Source organism: Ochotona princeps, chromosome 1 (genome assembly GCF_030435755.1).
Source record: "Ochotona princeps isolate mOchPri1 chromosome 1, mOchPri1.hap1, whole genome shotgun sequence".
Lineage (NCBI taxonomy): Eukaryota > Metazoa > Chordata > Mammalia > Lagomorpha > Ochotonidae > Ochotona > Ochotona princeps.
The window spans coordinates 81442807-81463518 of record NC_080832.1 but is presented as its reverse complement, the minus strand read 5'-3'; the positions used below and the strand labels follow the sequence as shown (position 1 = coordinate 81463518).

The following is a 20712-nucleotide window of genomic DNA, read 5'->3' as shown; positions in this document are numbered from 1 at the left end:
ATAGTAGATCTTTTAATTTTCATTTCTCAGAATAGAAAACACTTTGGGAACCCTGTGCCAGTGGGTTCAGGTGGAGACAACCGCATGTGGTTTTGTTTTGTTGTGGAGGCTGCGGTAATCTCCCCACTCCTGTGCTTTGAACCCTCCCCCACTTACCACCGACTGTGTTCCTCGGGTGGATGAGGTGGTGACCGGTGTTATGGTGATGGTGCTTGTCACTTTGCTCGCACCAGGTCGTGAAGACACGTGGTTCCTGGGCGAGCGAAGGACAGTGCCAGTGGAAACCTCCTTTTCAGCTGTCACATTGACTGGTCGGACAGTTATGACTGGACTAACTCCTTCAGTTGAAGTCCCAGGAGATCGTTTGAACTGAGAACCTAAGTGAATGTGAATTTTATTGTCTTCCGTGGTTATAATGTTGGCATTAGAGTTGTATTTTCGTACTGGAGTTGGGACAGTCTGTTTTTCTGGGGTGACTTTGAGGATAGTCCTTCCCATGGGCATTTCCTGGGGTTCAGGAGAAACTGCCACCTCAGCTGGTGCTGCTGATGTGGACACGGTCATGATCTGAATGGGTGATGTGGGCCGGTCTGAAAAGGTGCCTCTTCCACTTTCCGGAGTCTTCTCTCTAGAAAAGGTAGTAATGGTGACAGGGGACATGGCTCTTTCTGCGCCAAGACTAGTGTCTCCACTCTTTGGTTTGGGGGACATCACATTTGGTGTTGGGATAATGGTTATCCTCGGTTTCTGATTCCCTAAAGTAGGAATGACGGTGGTACTAGAAAAAAATTCTTCAGAGGTGGGGCTGGTTATCTCCAAAGTCGCAGTACTGTTTTCGTGGTCTGGTGTCACACGAATATGCAGGGGCTGGCCCTGCTTTGGTGAAAGGACTAGCTCTCCTGGGTGCCCTGGGCTGGAATTCGTGCGGGGTCCTTTCTCCAGAACTCCTGGGGGGCCATTCTCCCGTTTTCTCATCCATGGAATCCAAGACTTCCTCATAGTGAGCTCATTCGCAGCTGGAGGGTACCTGTCCAGGACAGAGGTGCGTTCCATGGGCTTTTTCAATCCCACCTGTCGAAGGTTACTCATGATGTGATTTTCTTCTTGAAAGGATTTCCGTATGAACACGGCAGGTGTTTCCTCCTCCGCGGCTTCGCTGCTGATTGTATCTGTCTGTACCCCGGTCGACGTCACCGGGACATCCACCATTCTTCTCCCATTCACACTGGGTCTAAGAGCTCGGCTATAGCGCTTAGAAAGCTCCAGCTCCTTGGTTAGACTGAGGACTTCCTGCCCCATGCTTTTGTTTTTATTTTCTTCTTCAATAAATCGTTGTTGAAGGACCGAATAGTCCACTTGGAGCTGAGAAAGCTGGTCCTCTTTGTTCATCAATTCGTGAATTTTCTCTTTCAGAGCTTGGACTTCGGCTTTTAAGTCTCGACTTTTGGCTTCTTCCAAACGAAATCTGTGTCTCAGCTCAGCCTCCTGACTCACCACCTCACCTTTCTCAATTGCTTTGTTCTTGGCAATTTGGTGCTTGATCTCTTCTAGCTGCTGGGAGAGGAAATTAGCCTTATCTTGCTCAGTTCTAAATTTTTGCTCCAGCTGATCATACTCATCCTCTGTCTTCATCAAATCCCCTTCCACCACCTCCAGTTGTTGGAGACGTTTCTTCAGTCTCTCAATTTCAAGCGTTAGCTCCTTAATCTTATTATCTTCCGGGCAGGTGAGTTCAGATCCTTTTCGACACCTTCCTCTCGCTATTTCTCGTTCCACTTCCTCCATACCATCCAGTCTCTTTTTCAGCAGGTCCACGCTGCAGCTTAATTCAGAAGACTTTTCTTCCTCACTTCTCAGTTTTCCCATCAACTCATCTCTCTCTTTTGTCAGGTGGTAGACCTTTTCTTCCATTTCAGATTTCAGTTTTAATAGCTTCTTGCTTTCTTCAATCAGTTTCTCAGTTACATCCATAACTTTCCCTTGCTCCACCTTAAAGTTCTTATTCAGCCCATCGACTTTTCTTTCTTCCTGTTTGATTTTTTCCATCATATTTTTCCTTTCATCAACCAGCATCACAGTAAATGACTTCAGCTTTGTAAGATCATCTTTTAGGCTTAATTCAGCCTTTTCCAATCTACTTTCAGAACATTCAAGTTCTTTAACTCGACTCTTCACCACCTCTAGCTCATTCAGCAGGTCTTTGGTTAAGTTCTTTTCTTTCTCCAGATTTAAATGCAGTTGTGTGCATTCGGACTTACTCTTGCTGAATGCTTCTTCCAATTTCTCCAGTTCTGACATTCTTTTCTGTAACTTCTCAACCTCGAGTTTGAGCTCCTTGCTGTGGTGCTCTTCTTCTTGCAGCTTCTTCCTCAGCTCCCTGCACTGGGATTCAGTCTTCGTGATCTCCTCATCTTTACCCTCCATTTCAAGCACACGCTTTCGGAGATTTTCCACTTCGGCCATGAGGCTGGAATTTCCACATTCCCCTTTGGCAATTTTCTCTCTTAATTCCTGAAGTTCCTCCTCTGCCTTTTGAAGATTCTTGTTGGTTTCTTCCAGCTCTTCGATCCTTTGAGTTAAGCCGACCAACTTGAGTCTGAGTTGCCTGTTGTGGGATTCTTGATTAGCCAATTTAGCGTTCATCTCTTCATGCTCCTGAGAAAACCTCGAAGCCTTGTGTTCAAAGTCCACTTCCAACTTGAGCAATTTCTGTCTGTCTTCTTTGGATTTATAAGTAACAGCTTTGAGCTTTTCTTCTTCTTCCCTCAGTTTCTGAGTAAGATCCTGTACTTTCTGGCTTTGCAAGCCAAGTTGCTCAATATGCATTTGTCTTTCATCCACCAGCATGAGTGCAAAGGACTTGAGTTTAACAAGCTCATCTCTTAGTTTATTGAGCCGCTTAGCATTTTCCTTTTCTTTGCGGGCTTGGTAAGCCTTTTCTTGTTCAAGGAGTTTTTTCAACCTATAAAATAAAATATAACTTCATGTGAAATGAGTGATCAGCAGATTAGCTTAACTTTTAATTATTCACATAAAACCAAAATGCTGCTAAATTAATTCCTTATTGATTGCTATATCAAGGCTTAACAAATAGCCACTAATCTAATTTTTTAAAATTTAGGCTATTGGGGTGGGCACTTCTTATAAAGCCCACATGCCAATATCTGAGTGCCTGGGATGGAATCTGGCCCCTGCCCTACTCAAGCTTCCTGCTAATAGTTACCCTAAGAGACAATAGGACAGGAATACTTGGGACCCTACCACTCACATGGCAGACCTGGATGGAGTTCTTGACTTTGATCTGGCCAATACCTTGCACTTCTCATCCTTGTCATTTCTCCCATACCCTCACCCCGCTGTTGCAGCCATCTGTGGAGTGAAACAGGGGATGTAATCTCTCTATTTCTGCTTTTAATTAAATAAAACTAAATAAAGCCTACCCCCAAAACTTCACTCTGGGAAGGGGGTAGTGGCTGGAAGGAAACATGAAGAGGATTTCTGGAGTGTCATTTCTGGTTATTCAGGATGGTTCCTCTCAGGAAATTTCAATAAGCTAAACACTTTTCATGTAAGGACCTTTCTGTTTGAGGTACCATACTTTCGTAGAACAACTAAGTAAAACTTATGTTATGCAATAATGACTAGTACACAGTGCTTTCTGTATTCCAGGCACTGATCTTTACTTCTCACAGAACACTACGAGATTCATGATGCCACTATCATCCCCATTAGGAAAATGAGACACAGGGCGTTACCTAACTGTGCCAGATCTCCTAGGCAGTAAGCAGCCATGCTGGGATCCAAACTCGTCCAGCTCCAGAGCACTCACCTCTCACCTCCACGTTTTAAAACTTGAAGAGAGAAATTTACTTTAAGTGAAAGGAAAGGCCTGGAAGAGAAGTAACTTTCAGGGATTTTTACCTTGAACCTTGAAATAAAGCTATGCAACTATTACCTGATAAACCATAAGGCAAGATGGGCTCTCTGATCCAAAATCTCATCTTTCCTCTCTATACGTAATTATGCTTTTCCAATAAAAGTAAGTAAATCTTTAAGAAAAAATAGAGAAGAAAATAGAAAGTCTCAAAGCGTTCCAACAATTTAAAGAGAAAATGGTTGTATGAAGTACTCTGAAACATACTTAAAATATGATAAGAAAGATAAAAGTGGTGGGTGTGATTGGGAGAGAAAGGGAAGCAGGGATGGAGAAGACAAGAGAGATTTTCAGGAAAGTTCAAAGGGTTAAAAAGAAAACTTGTTCTGGGAACTTTCGCTTGAGATTCTAGAGAATTTCTAAAAGATATTATTTCAAAAAGATGTTCAGAAGCCTATCACAAAATCAATTTTTACTAATACATATTTTTTTAAGGGGGATAAGTGTGGTTGCAAGAAAGATAAGTCTCTCAGGCAGTATACTGTTTCAGTTAGTTTTAAAAATAATCGTAAATTTACTATGCCTTTTTATAAATGTCACTAAGCTTAATTAAGGGAGTGTAACCAAGAAGGAACAGATTGCGTTTTTGTGCCAGATCTATTTGCAACAAACACTGTGTTGTAATGACAATGCTATTTCTAAAATCAACATCTGCGCAGCTCAGATTCGCAAGGCTTCGTTTACATTAACCTTATACATTGAAGGACAGTCATTAAAGGGTACATGCTTGGCCTCTGGGCTAACTTCTTTTTGCTGAGTCAGTCTGTCAAGCTCCTCTTTGGATTGTCTTGTTACACAACATATCAGCTGATACCAAGTACTGTGTCAAAGGCAAAATAACCTCAATCATTAATCAAAAGAAGGGTCAATGCACAGAGACTTCAAAACACGCTCAAGATCTCCCTCCTGCTGACATCAATCCACTCAAGATTGATGATTTGTCATTCAATTAGCTGTGCTCTCACTGGGCTGTTCATTTGTTCTTTTTGAGTTTATCTCTTCTGAGTTCCCAATAATCCTCCCCTCGGCACCAGTTCCAAACACATCTTCCCGATGCCAGCCAACTACAACCACCTCTTCCAGAAGCTTATGATTCAAACACAGTTATCTTTCAGTCCCGTCTTTCTGTTACATTCCCACATTCAATCCCTTAGCAAATCCTATCAATTTTACCTTAAAAATACACACCAAATCCAACTACTTCGTCCCTCCTTTATTGCTATCACCCTGGCCCAAGTTACCACCATGTGTTATCCGGATTATTACAATAGCTGCATAATCTAATTCCCAGCTTCAAGCTTGCCCACCCTCAGTCTATTTCCCTAGAGGTGAAAGTGATTCTAAAATGGGGAATATTATAAAATCATATTCTCTTTATAAACGGAAAAAGAAACAAGGAAGACACAAGAACCAGGCAGAATCAACATTTTAATGTTTTAAGATATATGAGGGTATATTTGTATAAATACATATGCATATTTTATATTATGTGTCTTTATGTAATTATAATAAAAAGATGTTAATATGTTTCTTCTTACTCTAAAGCCATTTTATAGAAATAGTCCAGTTAGTAATTATAGCATGACACTATTAAGAAATAACAAATCATAAATTACAACCATTTTGGACTCCCTAATAATCTCATCAATGTCTCTCAAGAAGAGACAGCCAGACTGTATACATATGTATACACCACTATCCACGAAATAGTCTTATCGAAAATATTACACCTGAATCAGATCAGGCTTCTATAACAGTTACTAATTCACAAGGACAGAAGCAAGAAACTGCTAAATGACATCACAAGGATGAGATCAGAAAAAAGCCAAAATATTTAAAGTCATGTGAGGAAATCTAATTTCTTCCATAAGTAAATTCTAAATTAAAAAAAATAATCAATAATATATCTAAGTTTTCTATCAATATAATTCAAAGGAAAGAGAACAGATGAAGCCAGACCAGTCAGTGATTGACTGCTTAATTTAATTTGATAAAGTCCTTAATTTAGGATCTAAGGGGGGGAGAAAAAGAGGTAAGTAGGATTTTAAAAAAAAGCTTTATCCTAATTATCCTTTCTAATGAACACCATTTTTGTAATAACCAATCCATGCTCCTGCCTTTATCCATGCTCAGAGTCTACTTTGGAAAGCAAATGATGTAAAATTTCACAGGTTGTTTATTAACAGTCCCACGTTTCAACTATCTCACCGAATTAGTCAGTTTTAGGTTCAACACATGAACTGTCTCTTTGCTTGCTTACGGAGTTGTCACTTGTCTCCACCTTATCCCATCAAGCCTCATTCTGAAACACTGATGTCACCTTCAAGTCATCCTGCGTGCTTCTCAAATTATGCTGATTTTCCTTCTCAGCAAACACTGTTCCTGCTTTTCACCAACTCTCCCTGTGAGTAGTCTCTCTTTCAAGAGAGAGGGCAGGTCAGAACTAGCAGGGGCATGAGAGTAATTAAAGGCAAATGAATCTCAAAAGAGTCAAGCTTGCATGCAGTTGAAAGTCTTTAAACACAATGCGTTTTCTTCCCAGCAAGAACACAGAGCAAAACTAAGCAGCTTGTCAATATGAGAGGGCACGATTTTATCAATAACTCAGGAAGAAGTGGTACTTTTAAATGAATCACTCAGTTCCTCAAGCTGCTCACTATTAGAATTATTCAGATTAATCCCAAATCCCTAGTACATGCCATGGGGCTGGGACTAGGGAGAAGTGGATGAGAGGACAGATTCTTCAGTTGAAGAGTGAAATCCTGTTACTGTGGGAATTTTTTAAAAAGATTTATTATTTTTATTGCAAAGTCAGAGATATACAGAGAGGAGGAGAGACAGAGAGGAAGATCTTCCATCCGTTGACTCACTCCCCAAGTGACCTCAACAGCCGGTGCTGTGCTGATCCAAAGCCAGGAGCCAGGAACTTCTTCTAGGTCTCCCACACGGGTGCAGGGTCCCAAGGCTTTGGGCTGTTGTTGACTACTTTCCCAGGACACAAGCAGGGAGCTGGATGGGAAGTGGGGCTGCCGGGATTAGACCTGGTGCCCATATGGGATCCTGGCACGTTCAAGGCGAGGACTTGAGCTGCTAGGCCACCATGCTGGGCCCTGTGTGAAATTTTGATATTTTCCTTATCTCACTTTTTTTTGCATTAATTGTGATGTTTTAAAAAGTAGTAACTCCAAAACAGTAACTTTTGATAACTGAGAGGATTTTTGGGTCATCCTCTTAATAGTTGTACCAAAAAAGAACCCCACTAGCCTTGCCCTAATCCCGGCTCTAATTACAGAGTTCCAGAGAATCCTTGTGTTAAGAAAATCTATTTATTTGAGAGGCCAAGAAAGACAAACAGAAAGAGACAGAGAAAGAGAGCTTGTACCTGCTGGTTCATTCTCTCAAATGTCCAAATCAACCAGGTCTGTACCACACCAGGGCAGGGAGTCAAAAACTCAATCTCAGTCTCCCTCATGAGTAGTAGGAATCAGAATACTGGGGCCATCATCTGCTATCTCCCAGAGTGTACATTCACAGAAATCGACTCAGGAGCAGGGCCAGGACTCAAAGGCAAACACTCTAATATGGGGTGAAAGGTGTCCCATCTGGCATCTTAACCACTGCATCAAACAGAATCCATTTTTGTAACTGAAGGAATGAAGGATCCTTTATAATAGAACGCACGTTTGAGCTCCAGTTTTGTTTGATATTTCTTAGTAGTAGGGATAAATTTGCAAAAGCCCTTATATATTTTTTTCCTCTTCCTCTTGAGAAGACCAACAGTATTTTAAAACTCTGATCTCATATTTTTTACCTTAGCCCATACAGTATAATAGAAAGTTTCTCATCCATTTCAATTTAGAAAAAAAAACTTGGTGATACAGAATTAAAACAGAATTAAATAAAAACAGTTAACTTGTAGCTAACAGTTACTAGGAATTTTTTATTAATTATAAGAGTCCATTACCTATTATTTTTTAGACTTTATGTTTGAAAGTTATTTTTTAAAAGATTTATTTATTTTTATTCAAAGTCAGATATACAGAGAAGAAGACAGACAGGGAGGAAGATCTTCTGTGCACTGATTCACTCCCCAAGTGGCCGCAACGGCCAGAGCTAAGCTGATCCAAAGCCAGGAGCCAGGAGCTTCTTTTGGGGATCTCACACGGGTGCAGGGTCCCAAAGCTTTGGGCAGTCCTCCACTTCTTTCCCAGGCCACAAAAAGGGAGGTGGATGGGAAGTGGGGCTGCTGGGATTAGAGCTGGTGCTCATATGGGATCCTGGTGTGTGCAAGGTGAGGACTTTAGCCACTAGGCTACCACGCCGGGCCCTTAAAAACTATCTTATAAATTAAAAGATAATGTTATTACATGTGTTTTGATAGTATGATTTAAGTAATCCAATTAGCTCATACAAAAAATATCAGGCAAATTATCACAAAGTTTTCCTCTTTGTCAAACTTTGAAGGGAATATTTATATTCTCATTGGACATATTGATGATATGTTTTATAGTCCAGTGGCTGAAAACTGTAACCAAGGATATGGATTATGGGCCTTGCATAGTTTAGCACAACCTACAACAAACTAAACAAATTCAGAATTTTAACCCATCCTAATTCAACTTTAAATGTGTGCATGGCAATAATTATAAGCCATGAAACGTTCATGGGTGACAACAAATTACTATTCTTGAAGGTTATGAGATTTCCTACTACCAGGTAAGCAACACTCAGTTTTTAAAAACAGTGGGCGGCAGTCTGATATCCTTGTTAAATATCAATTTAATGTTAAGACTCTTTTACATTTACAGATCCTACATTTAAAAATAGATCACTTAGTATAATACTAGTTAGTAGCTCTTAGAGGAAAACTTCAAGTCTGGGATATTTACTCCTAAGAACTACAGAAATGATGGGTGTTTTCTGATAGTTTGCTATCCAACAGGAGGCCCACGTTTGAGCATAAAAAGGAGCTCTCCAACAACACACTCTGGTACGGAGCTCTCGTATGGACTCAGAGAAATCTAACCATGATTCATTAGCTTAGTCAAATAGTGCAACATCGATGAGTCCACATAGTATTTCAGGCTAGGAATATTTTTAAAGTTATACAACAGTGTAAAAAGTGCCATTTATGCTTTAAATACAGGCACCCAAGAGACCTTTATCCCTTAAGAAACTCAAGGGTGGGATGCAGATGGAGCAAGTTGTTACTCAGGGCTTGGCCACCGTCCTCCCAGGGCTCTTCTGCCACGAGGCGCAGCCCGCGTTTAAGAGCTCATCTAGGCTCCCTTGCTCTCTCAGAAAGACGTCCCATGCTGGGGTGTCTAGATGGAGGCTTTGAATGAGAACTGGATTTCAGGCGTTATTTTTTGACTTGTCAGATGGCCTGGCAAACTATATCCTCTATAGGTACAACGGACTGAATGCTTATATACTTCCCAAATTCCCAAATCCTAACACCAGATAGGATGGTATTAGGAGTTGGGGCCCTTTGGCACACGTTTGGATTTAGTTACCTTAGATAGGGGCCACAGAGCTCTTGGTTGCTCTTTCTGTCCTATGTAGATGCAGAGAAAGCATAATGTTCAGCAACGGGAAGCGCGTGGCCATGCTGGCACCCTGATCTCGGATGACCAACCTTCAGAGCTGTAAAACGCTACCATCTGTTACTTGTAAGCCACTGGATCTCTGTTAAAGTACTTTGTTCCAGCAGCTAGCACTAAGGCAAGAGTACACTGTTAGTCCTTGGGGTTTCAGTTTATAAACTCCCTCCCTGGGGAGGACAACAACATGCCTTTTATTGCGCTTCCACATTTGTCAAATTGTTCAAAGTACTTTCAGTTTCTCATATTGATCAGATACAATACTTACAAAATGGGGAGAATCATTATTCTTTGATTTTGATGATACTTATAAAAATAGGTTGGCAAATTAAACATTCATTTTCACAAGAAACAGAAAGAGCCATGACCAAGAGAAGGCTGTCTCTCAAGTGCGCAGTCCTGGGCTCCCCCTTCCAGATGTCCCCCTCATCTTCCCTTCCTACCTGAAAGAGAACTACCAACATCTAGTTTCCAAAGCATGTGTTACCTAGGTTCATCACACCTTTTACCAGATGCTCTGTCTAGGAGACATTTGTGATGAAGCACCATAAGAAAAGAGAGATTCCCTTATCAAAACCAGAGAGCAAGGAGGATGTTGGAAACAGGCAGGACTTTGGTCTTCGAAATCACAGTATCTCCCTGCATACTCTAAGGGAAGGGCCTCCCCTGTGATGCTGGCACAGAATGTGAAGGGAAAGGCTGAAAACATGAATGAGGCTTCCTAATCTAATCACACAGGTCGAACTTAATCCACAAAGACATCATATACTTCATTCTGATACGGTCTAGGCAGGCTGCTAGTTCAGGGTCACAAGTTTGGAAGTAAGGACGCCCCTGCTTATGTAATTCTTTCTGCCCATCTGTGAGTCAAATGAGGCTCACCTATTATCACCTTACACCTGACAGGGGTGGTGGTGCATAACAACCACTGTCCTCTCATGTCCCCCAAAAGTCCATTTGGGGGAGGGGCTTGTGTTCTTTCTTGGTCAGTGTCTGGTACCTGCTAGCTCTCTTGCTTCCTGTGGACAGATCCTGAGGACAGAGGTAGCAATTTCTCTCCCCTATCCTTTTCCTTTCTAGTCCACTGTCCCTGAACATGGCCCGTGTGTATCTGCATTCCTTACCCTCTGTATAAACTGTACCTCTTGCTTAAGCTGTGTTGGTACCTGTGCTTTAAATGCTTTTCAAGTAAGAGGCAAGATCTAGAAAATAAATATTTGGCCCAAAAACCTAGATCACAATTTTACTCCATACATACATTTATATAGAGCTGAGAGAGAGATACGGTTTTAAGTTTACACTCACTAAGGGAATTCACAATACAAGACACTGTTAATCTAATTTGTTTTGGGTAAGTAAATTCATTTTCACAAACAGGATTGCTTTAAGATGACGCAAGGAGCAGGTATGTAGCCTAGCAGGTAAAATGCCCACATCCCACACTGTCTTTGATTCCTAGCTCCAGCTGCTCACTCTAGCTTCCTGCCAATGAAGACCCTGGGAGGCAGAGAAGATGCTCAAGCGGTTAGATCCCCACTCCGCATTTGGCTTTGGCTTGACACAGCCCTGGCTGCGGGAAGCTTTGGGGAATGAATGAAAATGAGACTGTCTCTCTCTCTCTTTCTCTCTCTCTCCCTGACTCTCAAATAAAATAAAATAAAACAAACATGAATTAGGTATAAAATTAACTACACAAATCAAATCACTTATAGTGGCACACCTAGGTACTTCTAAAAAAACATGGACAATCAGAAAACCTAGTTTGCTGTTAAAAAAATTGGAAATTTATTTATAGTTTTTTCCTATAACACTACTTTCTCATTAGCTTTTTGAAGATCCCTTATATTTCCGTGTATTTATTTACTCAGAAAAGTAATATTCTTACCAGAAATTTTACTTCAAAATTGAAATTGGTATTATTTATCTAGCAAATCTTTTACTTCATTTTAGAACAACCTGTAAACTAATACACAAACTAAAAAGTCAAAACAATAAATTCCAACACCTCAGATTTAATTTTGTATTGATCCTAGCTATTGTTAATCTAGAAAAAAAAAGAAAAGAAAGAAATTGAATGCCCTTCTGCTGTGGAAATGATATTTAGTTTTACAAGAAAACAGAAGTTCATCCAGTCACATGGAATTGAGAATCCAGGCAGTTCAATTTAGTAAATTCAAGATTTCATCACTTTAAATAGTGAGACAAAACATTACCAATAATTGATGTTTCATAAATGAAATCTACACAAATGAAAAAGATATCATCTGCTCTGTGTTCAATTTATTTAAAACAAGTCAAGTTATAACAATTTGCTTTTGCCAAATGGAAGTTTTGCTGCAAAAGACCCACAGAACTGTCAACCTTAGTGAGCCGGAAATACGAGCTAGTTATTTTGAAACACTTCACAATTTTTTTTCATCTTTAAAAATTACTGAAGTTGAACTTTTTACAAAGTTTCTTAATAGAATCCAAATTCTTTCCCACTTTGAACTTAAACCTCCCATTTACTTTTATTCTTGTTCTCACTGCCACACTGTTTCAGAACCAAGATGGTTTTATTTGGCTGTCTAAGCATTCTAACTGCCTGCCAACGTTTACAAGCCTTTTCCATATAAATCCATACAACAACGACAACAAAAGCTCTCAAAAATCATATTTTGCCTTAAGACTTTTTTTTGCTGATCAAGAAATCACACACTAGAAGATACATTTACATGCCATAGAAAGGTGCCTGTTAACCGCTTTCAGACCACACAGCAGCTGGACTGGTGATGCTAAGAGAGATTTGTCTGTTCTAATACAAACTCCCTGAGGTTTCTGTAGAATGAGATAACTTTTCCCTCTAAGGAAAAACAGGAGCACTCCTCATACCATAAAATGAATCTCAGCCAGTTCCCATCAAGGTTTCAGAGACATCAAGGAGCCACAGTAAGTTGATAATTCCCAAGGGTTGTAAGCATCCACACTCAGTAAAACCTGTAGCCACAAGCTGAGAGGCTGTGGAGTGCGTACAGCCCTGTCAGATTAGTCAGGACTCTGTAAAGGATTCAACTCAACTTTCAAGATGCTCTTTGCAGTAACACTTAGAAATGACTTTACTGCCAAATAAACCTATTAACAAAAAAATGCGCATGGCTGAGAGTAACTAACATTACTTAAATCAAAACAGATCTTGACTTCCTTACCTTAAATACTAGGAAGCATAGTAGCTTTTGTTTTTGTTTTTATTTTTCATAGAGGGGTACTATAGTTTGCTCAACAGCAGCAGGCCCTGCTCTGGCCCCCTACTCCACAGGGAATTAACCGTCACATTCCAGCCCTGTCATCAGAACAATGAAAGGTAAATGTTGTGCAAAACAGCTTGGGACCACTAACTGATGATGTCATTCCTCCCTTATATGGTTCATTATTGTGCAGATTTACTTTGGTCTGTGAGAAGGGGTGGAGCTCCCCAGAATGGGAGGAAAAGGCAACTCTTCAGAAACAAAGCAAAAGAACGGGAATTAGGCCCTTCACTCAGTAAAATGCTTACGGGGTGAAGGTGGGGGGTAAGGAGAATAATGAGATAAAGAAAATAAATGCACAAAATGTCAAACGGGCCTCATTGCTGATTTTTCAAACTAGCTAAACTCTGTACAGTCCTATTCAGCACGAATCAGAATTTAAACAGGGGCCCTAGCGTCTCATCTGTGATTTTTGCTAAAAGGACAGAATGTATGTTGCAGCCAAAGTGCCCATTAATTCACACAAACGTAGGAGAAAATATACCATGTGAGCTTCAGAATGTCAAAATGCCTCTAGTTTAATGATTATTTTGTTTTTAGATTTTTGGCTGAATTTCTTCTATTAAAGTGTTTTTCAGTGGCAAAAACACTACTGTTCAAACAAACTAAAATTGAAGAGCACTATCAACATTCATAAAAATGTTCCCTGAATCTTCTATCATGTTCATCTTCAAATGCTCTCTTTTCTCTTCCTTCCTCCTTTTCTTCTTAGTTTCTTTCTTTCCCTTTCAACTGATTCAGTCAGTCAGAAAGCCATCAAATCACTTAAAGGTCCAATATAATATATTTTAATTCATAGGTATAGAATATTTGTCACTTATGCCATAAATTCAATTTTAACTATAGAATGAACATAAAATCATATCTATCATTTAAATGAATTTTCAGGTTACCAGGATTAAATGTTGCATAACGTTTGAAACTCTCAGCCATCTTTTATTTTCATGTTTCTTAAATTTTATTTATTTTTCATTTGAAAGGCAGAGTGACAGAAACAGAGCTTTCATCTGCCTATGCACTCTGCAAACATCCAGAACAGCTTGAACTGGGTAAGGCTAATGTCCAGAAGCCTGCAACTCAATTCAGTTCTCCCACATTGAGAGCACACCTGCTCCTTCCCAGGGTGTGCATTATAAAGAAGCCGGAATATGGAACAGTGCTGAAATGGGATATGGATTTCCCATTAAGTTCTTAACCACTATGCCAAACGCTCACCCTATCTTCAATAAATAATCTGCCATGTGACGCCACAGTAAAAGAACATAAAGAAAAATACATTCAGCATCATTGCTTTTCTCCATCCCCTATGTCCAGACATGTCCTTTGCTTTAAAAGGATGGACGTCTAACTTCCTGCTAGCATGAGTCAAATGCAAGAATGAATGCATTTTCAGTGTTGTGCTACTGGATAGTGTGTTTTGATTGTAGAGTTTGTGAGAACTCGAACACCGGCCCTAAAGGTCCCCGCCATTTTGGACTATTTTAAATATCTGCTCCCCCTAGGTCGTCTTCCTTTAGATTCACGGCCTTCATGTTCTAATTTTGTTGTCTGCCAATCCACTGTAAACTCATAAACCGCACCCACTCCACCAATCTGCTGTACCCTCAAGGTGCCATACCTGACAACTCCACCCACCAAACTTTCGTGGCCCCTCCCCCAGTCTCCGCCCACCTACCAACCCCCTGCAGCTCCGACAATTCTATCCAGCAATGTTTCACGGTCACCTTCCCATCCACTTCCTCTTCCTTCCTTACTTCCTCCTCCCTTCCCTGTGCCTGTTACGGCTGCCCAACTTGACTTTTCCTGTCCTCTTTCATCTTGCCCCCTTCCCCTTTTCCCTTGAAGCCCCCCTCCTGCCACCATGGCAGGAGGCATTACCCTTCTCTCTCTCTCTGCCTCCCCTTCCTACCTTGCTGGAATAATGAACCTTAATGGCGACAAACTTACCCTGGAAAGAGGACTTAACTGCGTGTAAGAGCTAACAGAGTTGTTTTGGTAAAAGTTACACAAAGCAACAATCATCAGTAAGATAAAACTACAGATAGCATTTAATCATTTTTGTTTAGTTTTGTAGCTATTTCCATGTGGCTGGGAAACTGAAGTTAAAACTGCTGTCACTGCCCGGTGTATCCAAGACTCTACCAGTGTTTGGGGAAGCAGCACCTTGGTGATGATTGACTGAAACTGGATTTGGCAATAATTTGTTAGATAACAGAGAGCATGTTTTCCAACTGCTCTAGCTTCAGTATACTCAACTACATTTTAGGAATATGGATTTTATCTTGCAGGGTTGTTAAGAGAATTCAATAAGATAATGTAAGTCAAAGGCCACAGGGTCTCACAATGGTATCATAACAGTTAATATGTTTATGACTATTTTATTTCATTTTAACGATATACACTTTGTAAAAATTAAAATCTGAGTTATAATTTTGACTTAAATAATATATATCCATAGTTAAAAAGGGGATTATGATTAATGCCATGGACAAGTGGTACGTAATATTCAGTCAGCTTCTGGTGGTTAAACAAACTACAGTCCTAGGGAAGCACTGTTTATGTCTCAGTCCGTACTAAACTAATATTTAGAGACAAAAGATCACAGTAAGAGGAAATTATTATTGTAAATAATAACTTTTTAAAAGTAATGATAGTTTGGGGTCACCATCATGGTGTAAGTACTTTAAGCTTTTATCTTGTGGTGCAAACATCCCATGTGATTGCCACTTCAAGTCCCGGCTGCTCCACTTCAATCCAGCTCCCTGCTTGTAGCCTAGGAAAGCAGTGGATGATGGCTCAAGCACGTGGGCCCCTGCACCCACATGGGAGACCTGGAAGACCTGGCTCCTGGCTACAGATCAACTCAGCTTGGGTCACTGTGACCATCTGGGGAGTGAACCCATAGATGGAAGGTCTCTCTGTGTCTCTCCTTCTCTGTATAACTCTGCTTTCCAAATAAAAACAAAGTAGTCTTTAAAACAAGTATTAATATTTCAAAATTTATTTCCTCCTCTGTTTAGTACTGCCAAGCACCTATATTCAAAACTGATTTAAAATCCCAATGTTAAAGAGTCTTTAAAATGACTTTTTAAGAAAATCACAATTAGGGCCCATTGCGAAAGCATAGTGGTTGAAGTCCTTGCCTTGCTGCCCGGGATCCCACATAGGCACTGGTTCTAATCCTGGCAGCTCCACTTCCCATCCAACTCCCTGCTTGTGGTCTGAGAAAGCAGTCGAGGACAACCCAACGCTATGGGACCCTGCACCCGCATGTGGGAGACCTGGAAGAGGCTCTTGGCTTCAGATCAGCTCAGCTCCAGCCGTAGTGGCTGCTTGGGGTGTGAATCATTGGATGGAAGATCTTCTTCTCTGTCTCTCCTCTCTGTATATCTGCCTTTCCAATAAAAACAAATAAATCTTAAAAAAAAAAAAAAGAAAATCACAATTACCATTTCTTGGCTAAATTACATTACTTATGAGAAGCCCCTAGGAACCCACAGAAGGCCTTAAATGGTGATACAAACCCTTGTTAAGATCACAGCAGTAAGAAAATTCTATTACTAGGTGCTGATGGGCAAGGTCCATATGTCTCTGGTCTGTTCAGGAAGCATCTTTTATTCACTCACTCATTCACTGAACACTTACATTCCCTGTGCACCAGGGGCCAGGCGCGGTTCTAAACACTGAGGAGGTGGTATGAATACCACAGGCTAAGGTCCCTAGACCCTCCTGTTGGGACTCAGATTCCAGTGATACCCATGCTAGGGAAAAGGAGCAGGTATGATTGAAAGCAAGTGCCTGAGGGCAGGGGTTTTCTTCATAGACTTTCCCTAACTCAGGGACAGTTGAAACAGAAGGAACCAGCCATGCAAAAGAACAGATTGGAGGTCCCAGCCAAGATGCAAATGCCCTGAGAGGAATGATTGTGAGAGCCCAAGGAAGATTCTGGGCCCAAGGAAGAAGAGGAGAGTTACCACAGGATGAACAGCAAAAGAGGGAGGTATGAGTTCCGTATGAATGAATGGCAGGAGCAGCTAGTTAATATGTGAGGCACCCTGGTCAGAAATCTGCCCCAGAGGTCACTGATGAGACACAAGTGCTTCAATCTGCACTGGAGTGTTGTCTGATTAGCATCAACAGATGTCAGAAATCAATTTTTACAAAAGATTTATTTATTATTTTTATTGGAAAGTCAGATATACAGAGAGGAGGAGAGACAGAGAAGAAGGTCTTCCATCTGATGATTCATTCCCCAAGTGGCCACAACCGCTGGAGCTGAGCCAATCCGAAGCCATGAATTTCTTCTGGGTTTCTCATGCAGGTGCAGGGTCCCAAGGCTTTGGGCCATCCTCAACTGCCTTCCCAGGCCACTAGCAGGGAGCTGGAGGGGAAATGGGGCTGCCAGAATTAGAACCGGCACTCATATGGGATCTTGGCGTGTTCAAGGCAAGAACTTTAGCCACTAGGCTACAGCGCCAGGCCCAGAAATAGATTTTGTTTTAAACTGGTTAAGGAAGTAATTCAAGACAGGTGTCACTCCCATTATAGTGTGAATGAAACAGAAGAACCTGGGATCCCGTAGCCTAAAGTCCTTAGAATTGTCCAGGTCTCCATTTGTTCTTTTGTCCCCCAAGCTTAGGAGAGTTCATTACTTCACCCAACTAGAAAATTAGCTAACACAGTCCTCCACCATTACCCAGATTTTTCATTATCCATGGGTTTCAGTTACCTGAGTCAATTGCAGTCTGAAAATATTAAATATAAAGTTTCAGAAATAAACACTCTTTAACTTTTAAATAACATTTTACAATATTTTAATCATCCTAATTTATTACTAATTTTAATCATCCTAATTTATTACTAATTAAACTAAGTAAATTAATTAAAATTTTATTTTACCTATTTGAAAGGCAGAGTTACAGAGAGAGAGAAGAAGACAGAGAGTTTACTTATATCCACTGGTTCAATTCCCAAATAGCAGCAACTCTGAGGACTGAGCCAGGCCAAAGCCAGGAACCAGGAGTTGCTCTGTGTTTCTGCTATGCCAGGCACACGGGCCCAAGCATTTGGGCCATCTTCTGTCACTTTCCCAGATGCATTAGCAAAGAGTTGGATCAGAAGAGGGTCAACTAGGATTCAGACTAGTGCCCATCTTGGATGCCGCTACTCTGCTGTGTGAGCCACTGGCAACCCTTCCATCTTGATGCCAACACTGCAGGCAGCAGCTGAATTTGCTAAGCCACAGGGCTGACATCAATGATTAGTTATTACTATCAATATTTTATTGCTCCAATCTATAAGTAAATATCAAAGATATGTATGAATAAGAAAAACCATTTAGGGTTCAGTATTAGTCACAGTTTCAAGTATCCACTGGGGGACTTGAAACATATTCTCTGTGGTTAATAGAGACTACCGTACAATACTATATTGTCAAATTAAACCTGCCATGTGAGCAAGTTGAAGGCAGAGTGCTTTCCTTTGTGGGATAGATAATTGAAACTTCATCAAACCGTCTAAGAACTCCCTGCTCATAGCTATATGTGGGACAAAATGCTTGTGACCTATCGTTTCTCCTGAGTTACCACTATCTCCCTAGTAAGATCTGACAATGGGAAACAAGCAAGTGTTACTTGGCTTGATTAGTCATACAATAGTCAGAATTTGGACCTAATTCTGATGGATCTGATTTACAGACTAATTTGTAAAGAATGTAATTGGGGGCTGGGAGGCCAAGAATGGAAAGAAGTTTTCCAAAGAAAACTATTGCATTGCCATAGGCCAGAAACATGAAGAAAGTTTAAATAAGTCAATCTTAGTCTAGAACAGTGACAGTGGTTCTGGAGAAAAGTGGACAAATCTCAAACATAATTTGAAGTAGAATCAATGCACCTGAACTGATGGTTATCTTTGCAAGGTTAAAAGAAAAAAAGGAGTGTTCTGCCATGGGGCTGGGGCGAAAGGAGCCTCCTACAGCATGGATGCTGTGGGGGATGCCCGAGCCAGGCCAGACACAAGGCTTGGGACTCAGGCCATGGTCGCTGCTGCCAAGCTGTGACTGAGTCCACGGCTCTGGGCACCAGGCTCTGCCTGCTGGCCACCTGGCAGTGAATTCTGGGGTTTTTAGAGTATGTAATTACTGCCTAGGGACATCCATGGATAAGGCCAGTATAAGTGTAGGTGAAGGATGAATCCTGGGTGATTCCCAGCGACGGGGTCACGGAACTTTCTGGCAAGCGTGGGGACTGAGACCTGGTGGTTTGGAGGGGAGCGTCCATAATATCTATTTGGGCCAGACTGATGCATCACCCCACATGGGAATTCTGAGGTGAGCTGTTAGCATAGAGTGTCACTGACTGCCACACACCAGTCCACACAAAAGCTATGGTTGGAGGCCTGGACTGGAAAGCAGGAATGGTTGGGTTGCACAAGGCTTCAATGCCCATCGACATGTACGAGAGCTAAATGGGATGTGGGACAGAATGAACAAGTCTGCGGTACATACTGGTAAGCATGGGAACCAGGGTAGGGGGCAGGCCTGGTGGGGGTTATAGGGAATTGCCTCAAATAGGCTGCAGCTCCCACTGGTTTGTGGGAGCGCCGAGTATGAAGTGGGCAGGATTGGGCTGGACTACAACAACCATTGGTCCACGTGGTAGACAGGGCTGGAACCAGAACTGATCCAGCAGCAATTGCAATGACTAGCATGTGCATAAGCTGATTGGGGTGACGGACGGTGCCAGACCCTGTACTGGCAAGCACACACAAGAATCAGGTCTGGGATCACCTCAGACAAAGTTTCTTTGGAGATCCCTCCAAATGAACTGCTGAACTCAGAACCCCAATCATGAAGAGACTATGTCAGCCAGTGGATTCTAAATAGATTAATCGCGGTTGGAATGGTGAGATTGGCAGCAATTCAGAACTGTTGAGCTATCAAAACTGCTTGAGCAGGACCCTGGAGCATGCCCCACATTGGGGATCTGGGATGGGTGGGAGGCTGGGTGGGGCTTCTCCCTTTGTTTCTCCCCTGACCCCAGATACAGAAAAAAAGAATGGTATTAGTGTGGAAACAATGGTCTTACACATTTTCCTGTAACTCTTGACCCTTTGTGCCCTAATCAAGTATGTAAGATTATCAAAACTTTAAAAATTAAAAAATTTTTTTAAAAATCAATATGAAAAATTAAAAAAAACAAATATTACAGACTGGTGAAAAAAAGAAAGAAAAAAAGAATTAAAGATTATTAAGATTTTAGTTCGAATAACAATAGCCACACTTGGAGAAACTCCCTTTTTACCCACATTAAGAGGCCTATTAAACGTCAAAATAACCAAATATAGTCATTCCTAAATTATTATTTGCCTATTGGATTGAAAAGGTATTTCCATTTAAGGAGGATTAGTAATTTTTTGAATGAATCATGCATAACCAAATAGAGGTTCTCCCTCACAAGCATTTTAGCACACTATCTGAAATGTATACCCCAACACGAAATGCAAACGGAAAGTATTATTGTGAGAAATGCAATGTGATATGCACATGAAAACTATTAATGTTCTGAGTCCACTGGAGATGAGGTTTTTAGAGCACCAGATAGTAGAGACAGAGTGTCCAGCTTCCTATCAATCCTTTAAGTATTTGGTTGCCTTTGAGACTTGTGACATGACCTGCTGACTTAAGACCAAATTTCCTTATAACTGGTGCTTATCCAAATTGACTTGGGAGAAGAGATAATAAGGATATGCTTCTTGAAGCTTAATGACAAAGATCTAGCTTAGCATATGATAAGTGGGATGTTTCTCAGCATGTGGGTGATCATCACTGGGCTTGCTTCCATCTCTGGAGACGCTTCTCATGGGATGGCAGGCTGTGCTCCAGAACATTGGC

General features: G+C 41.1%; 1 protein-coding gene across 7 annotated transcripts in view; it reads right to left on the bottom strand.

The window, feature by feature from the left end:
* Positions 1-20712, bottom strand: part of FILIP1 (filamin A interacting protein 1) — a 284939-nt gene that overhangs the window by 16464 nt on the left and 247763 nt on the right. For all 7 annotated transcript variants that reach the window (XM_058661290.1, XM_058661296.1, XM_012925595.3 and 4 more), the window contains exon 5: positions 157-2962. In XM_058661290.1, coding sequence (XP_058517273.1) covers positions 157-2962 — 2806 coding nt within the window. The remainder of the gene's footprint in view (positions 1-156; positions 2963-20712) is intronic.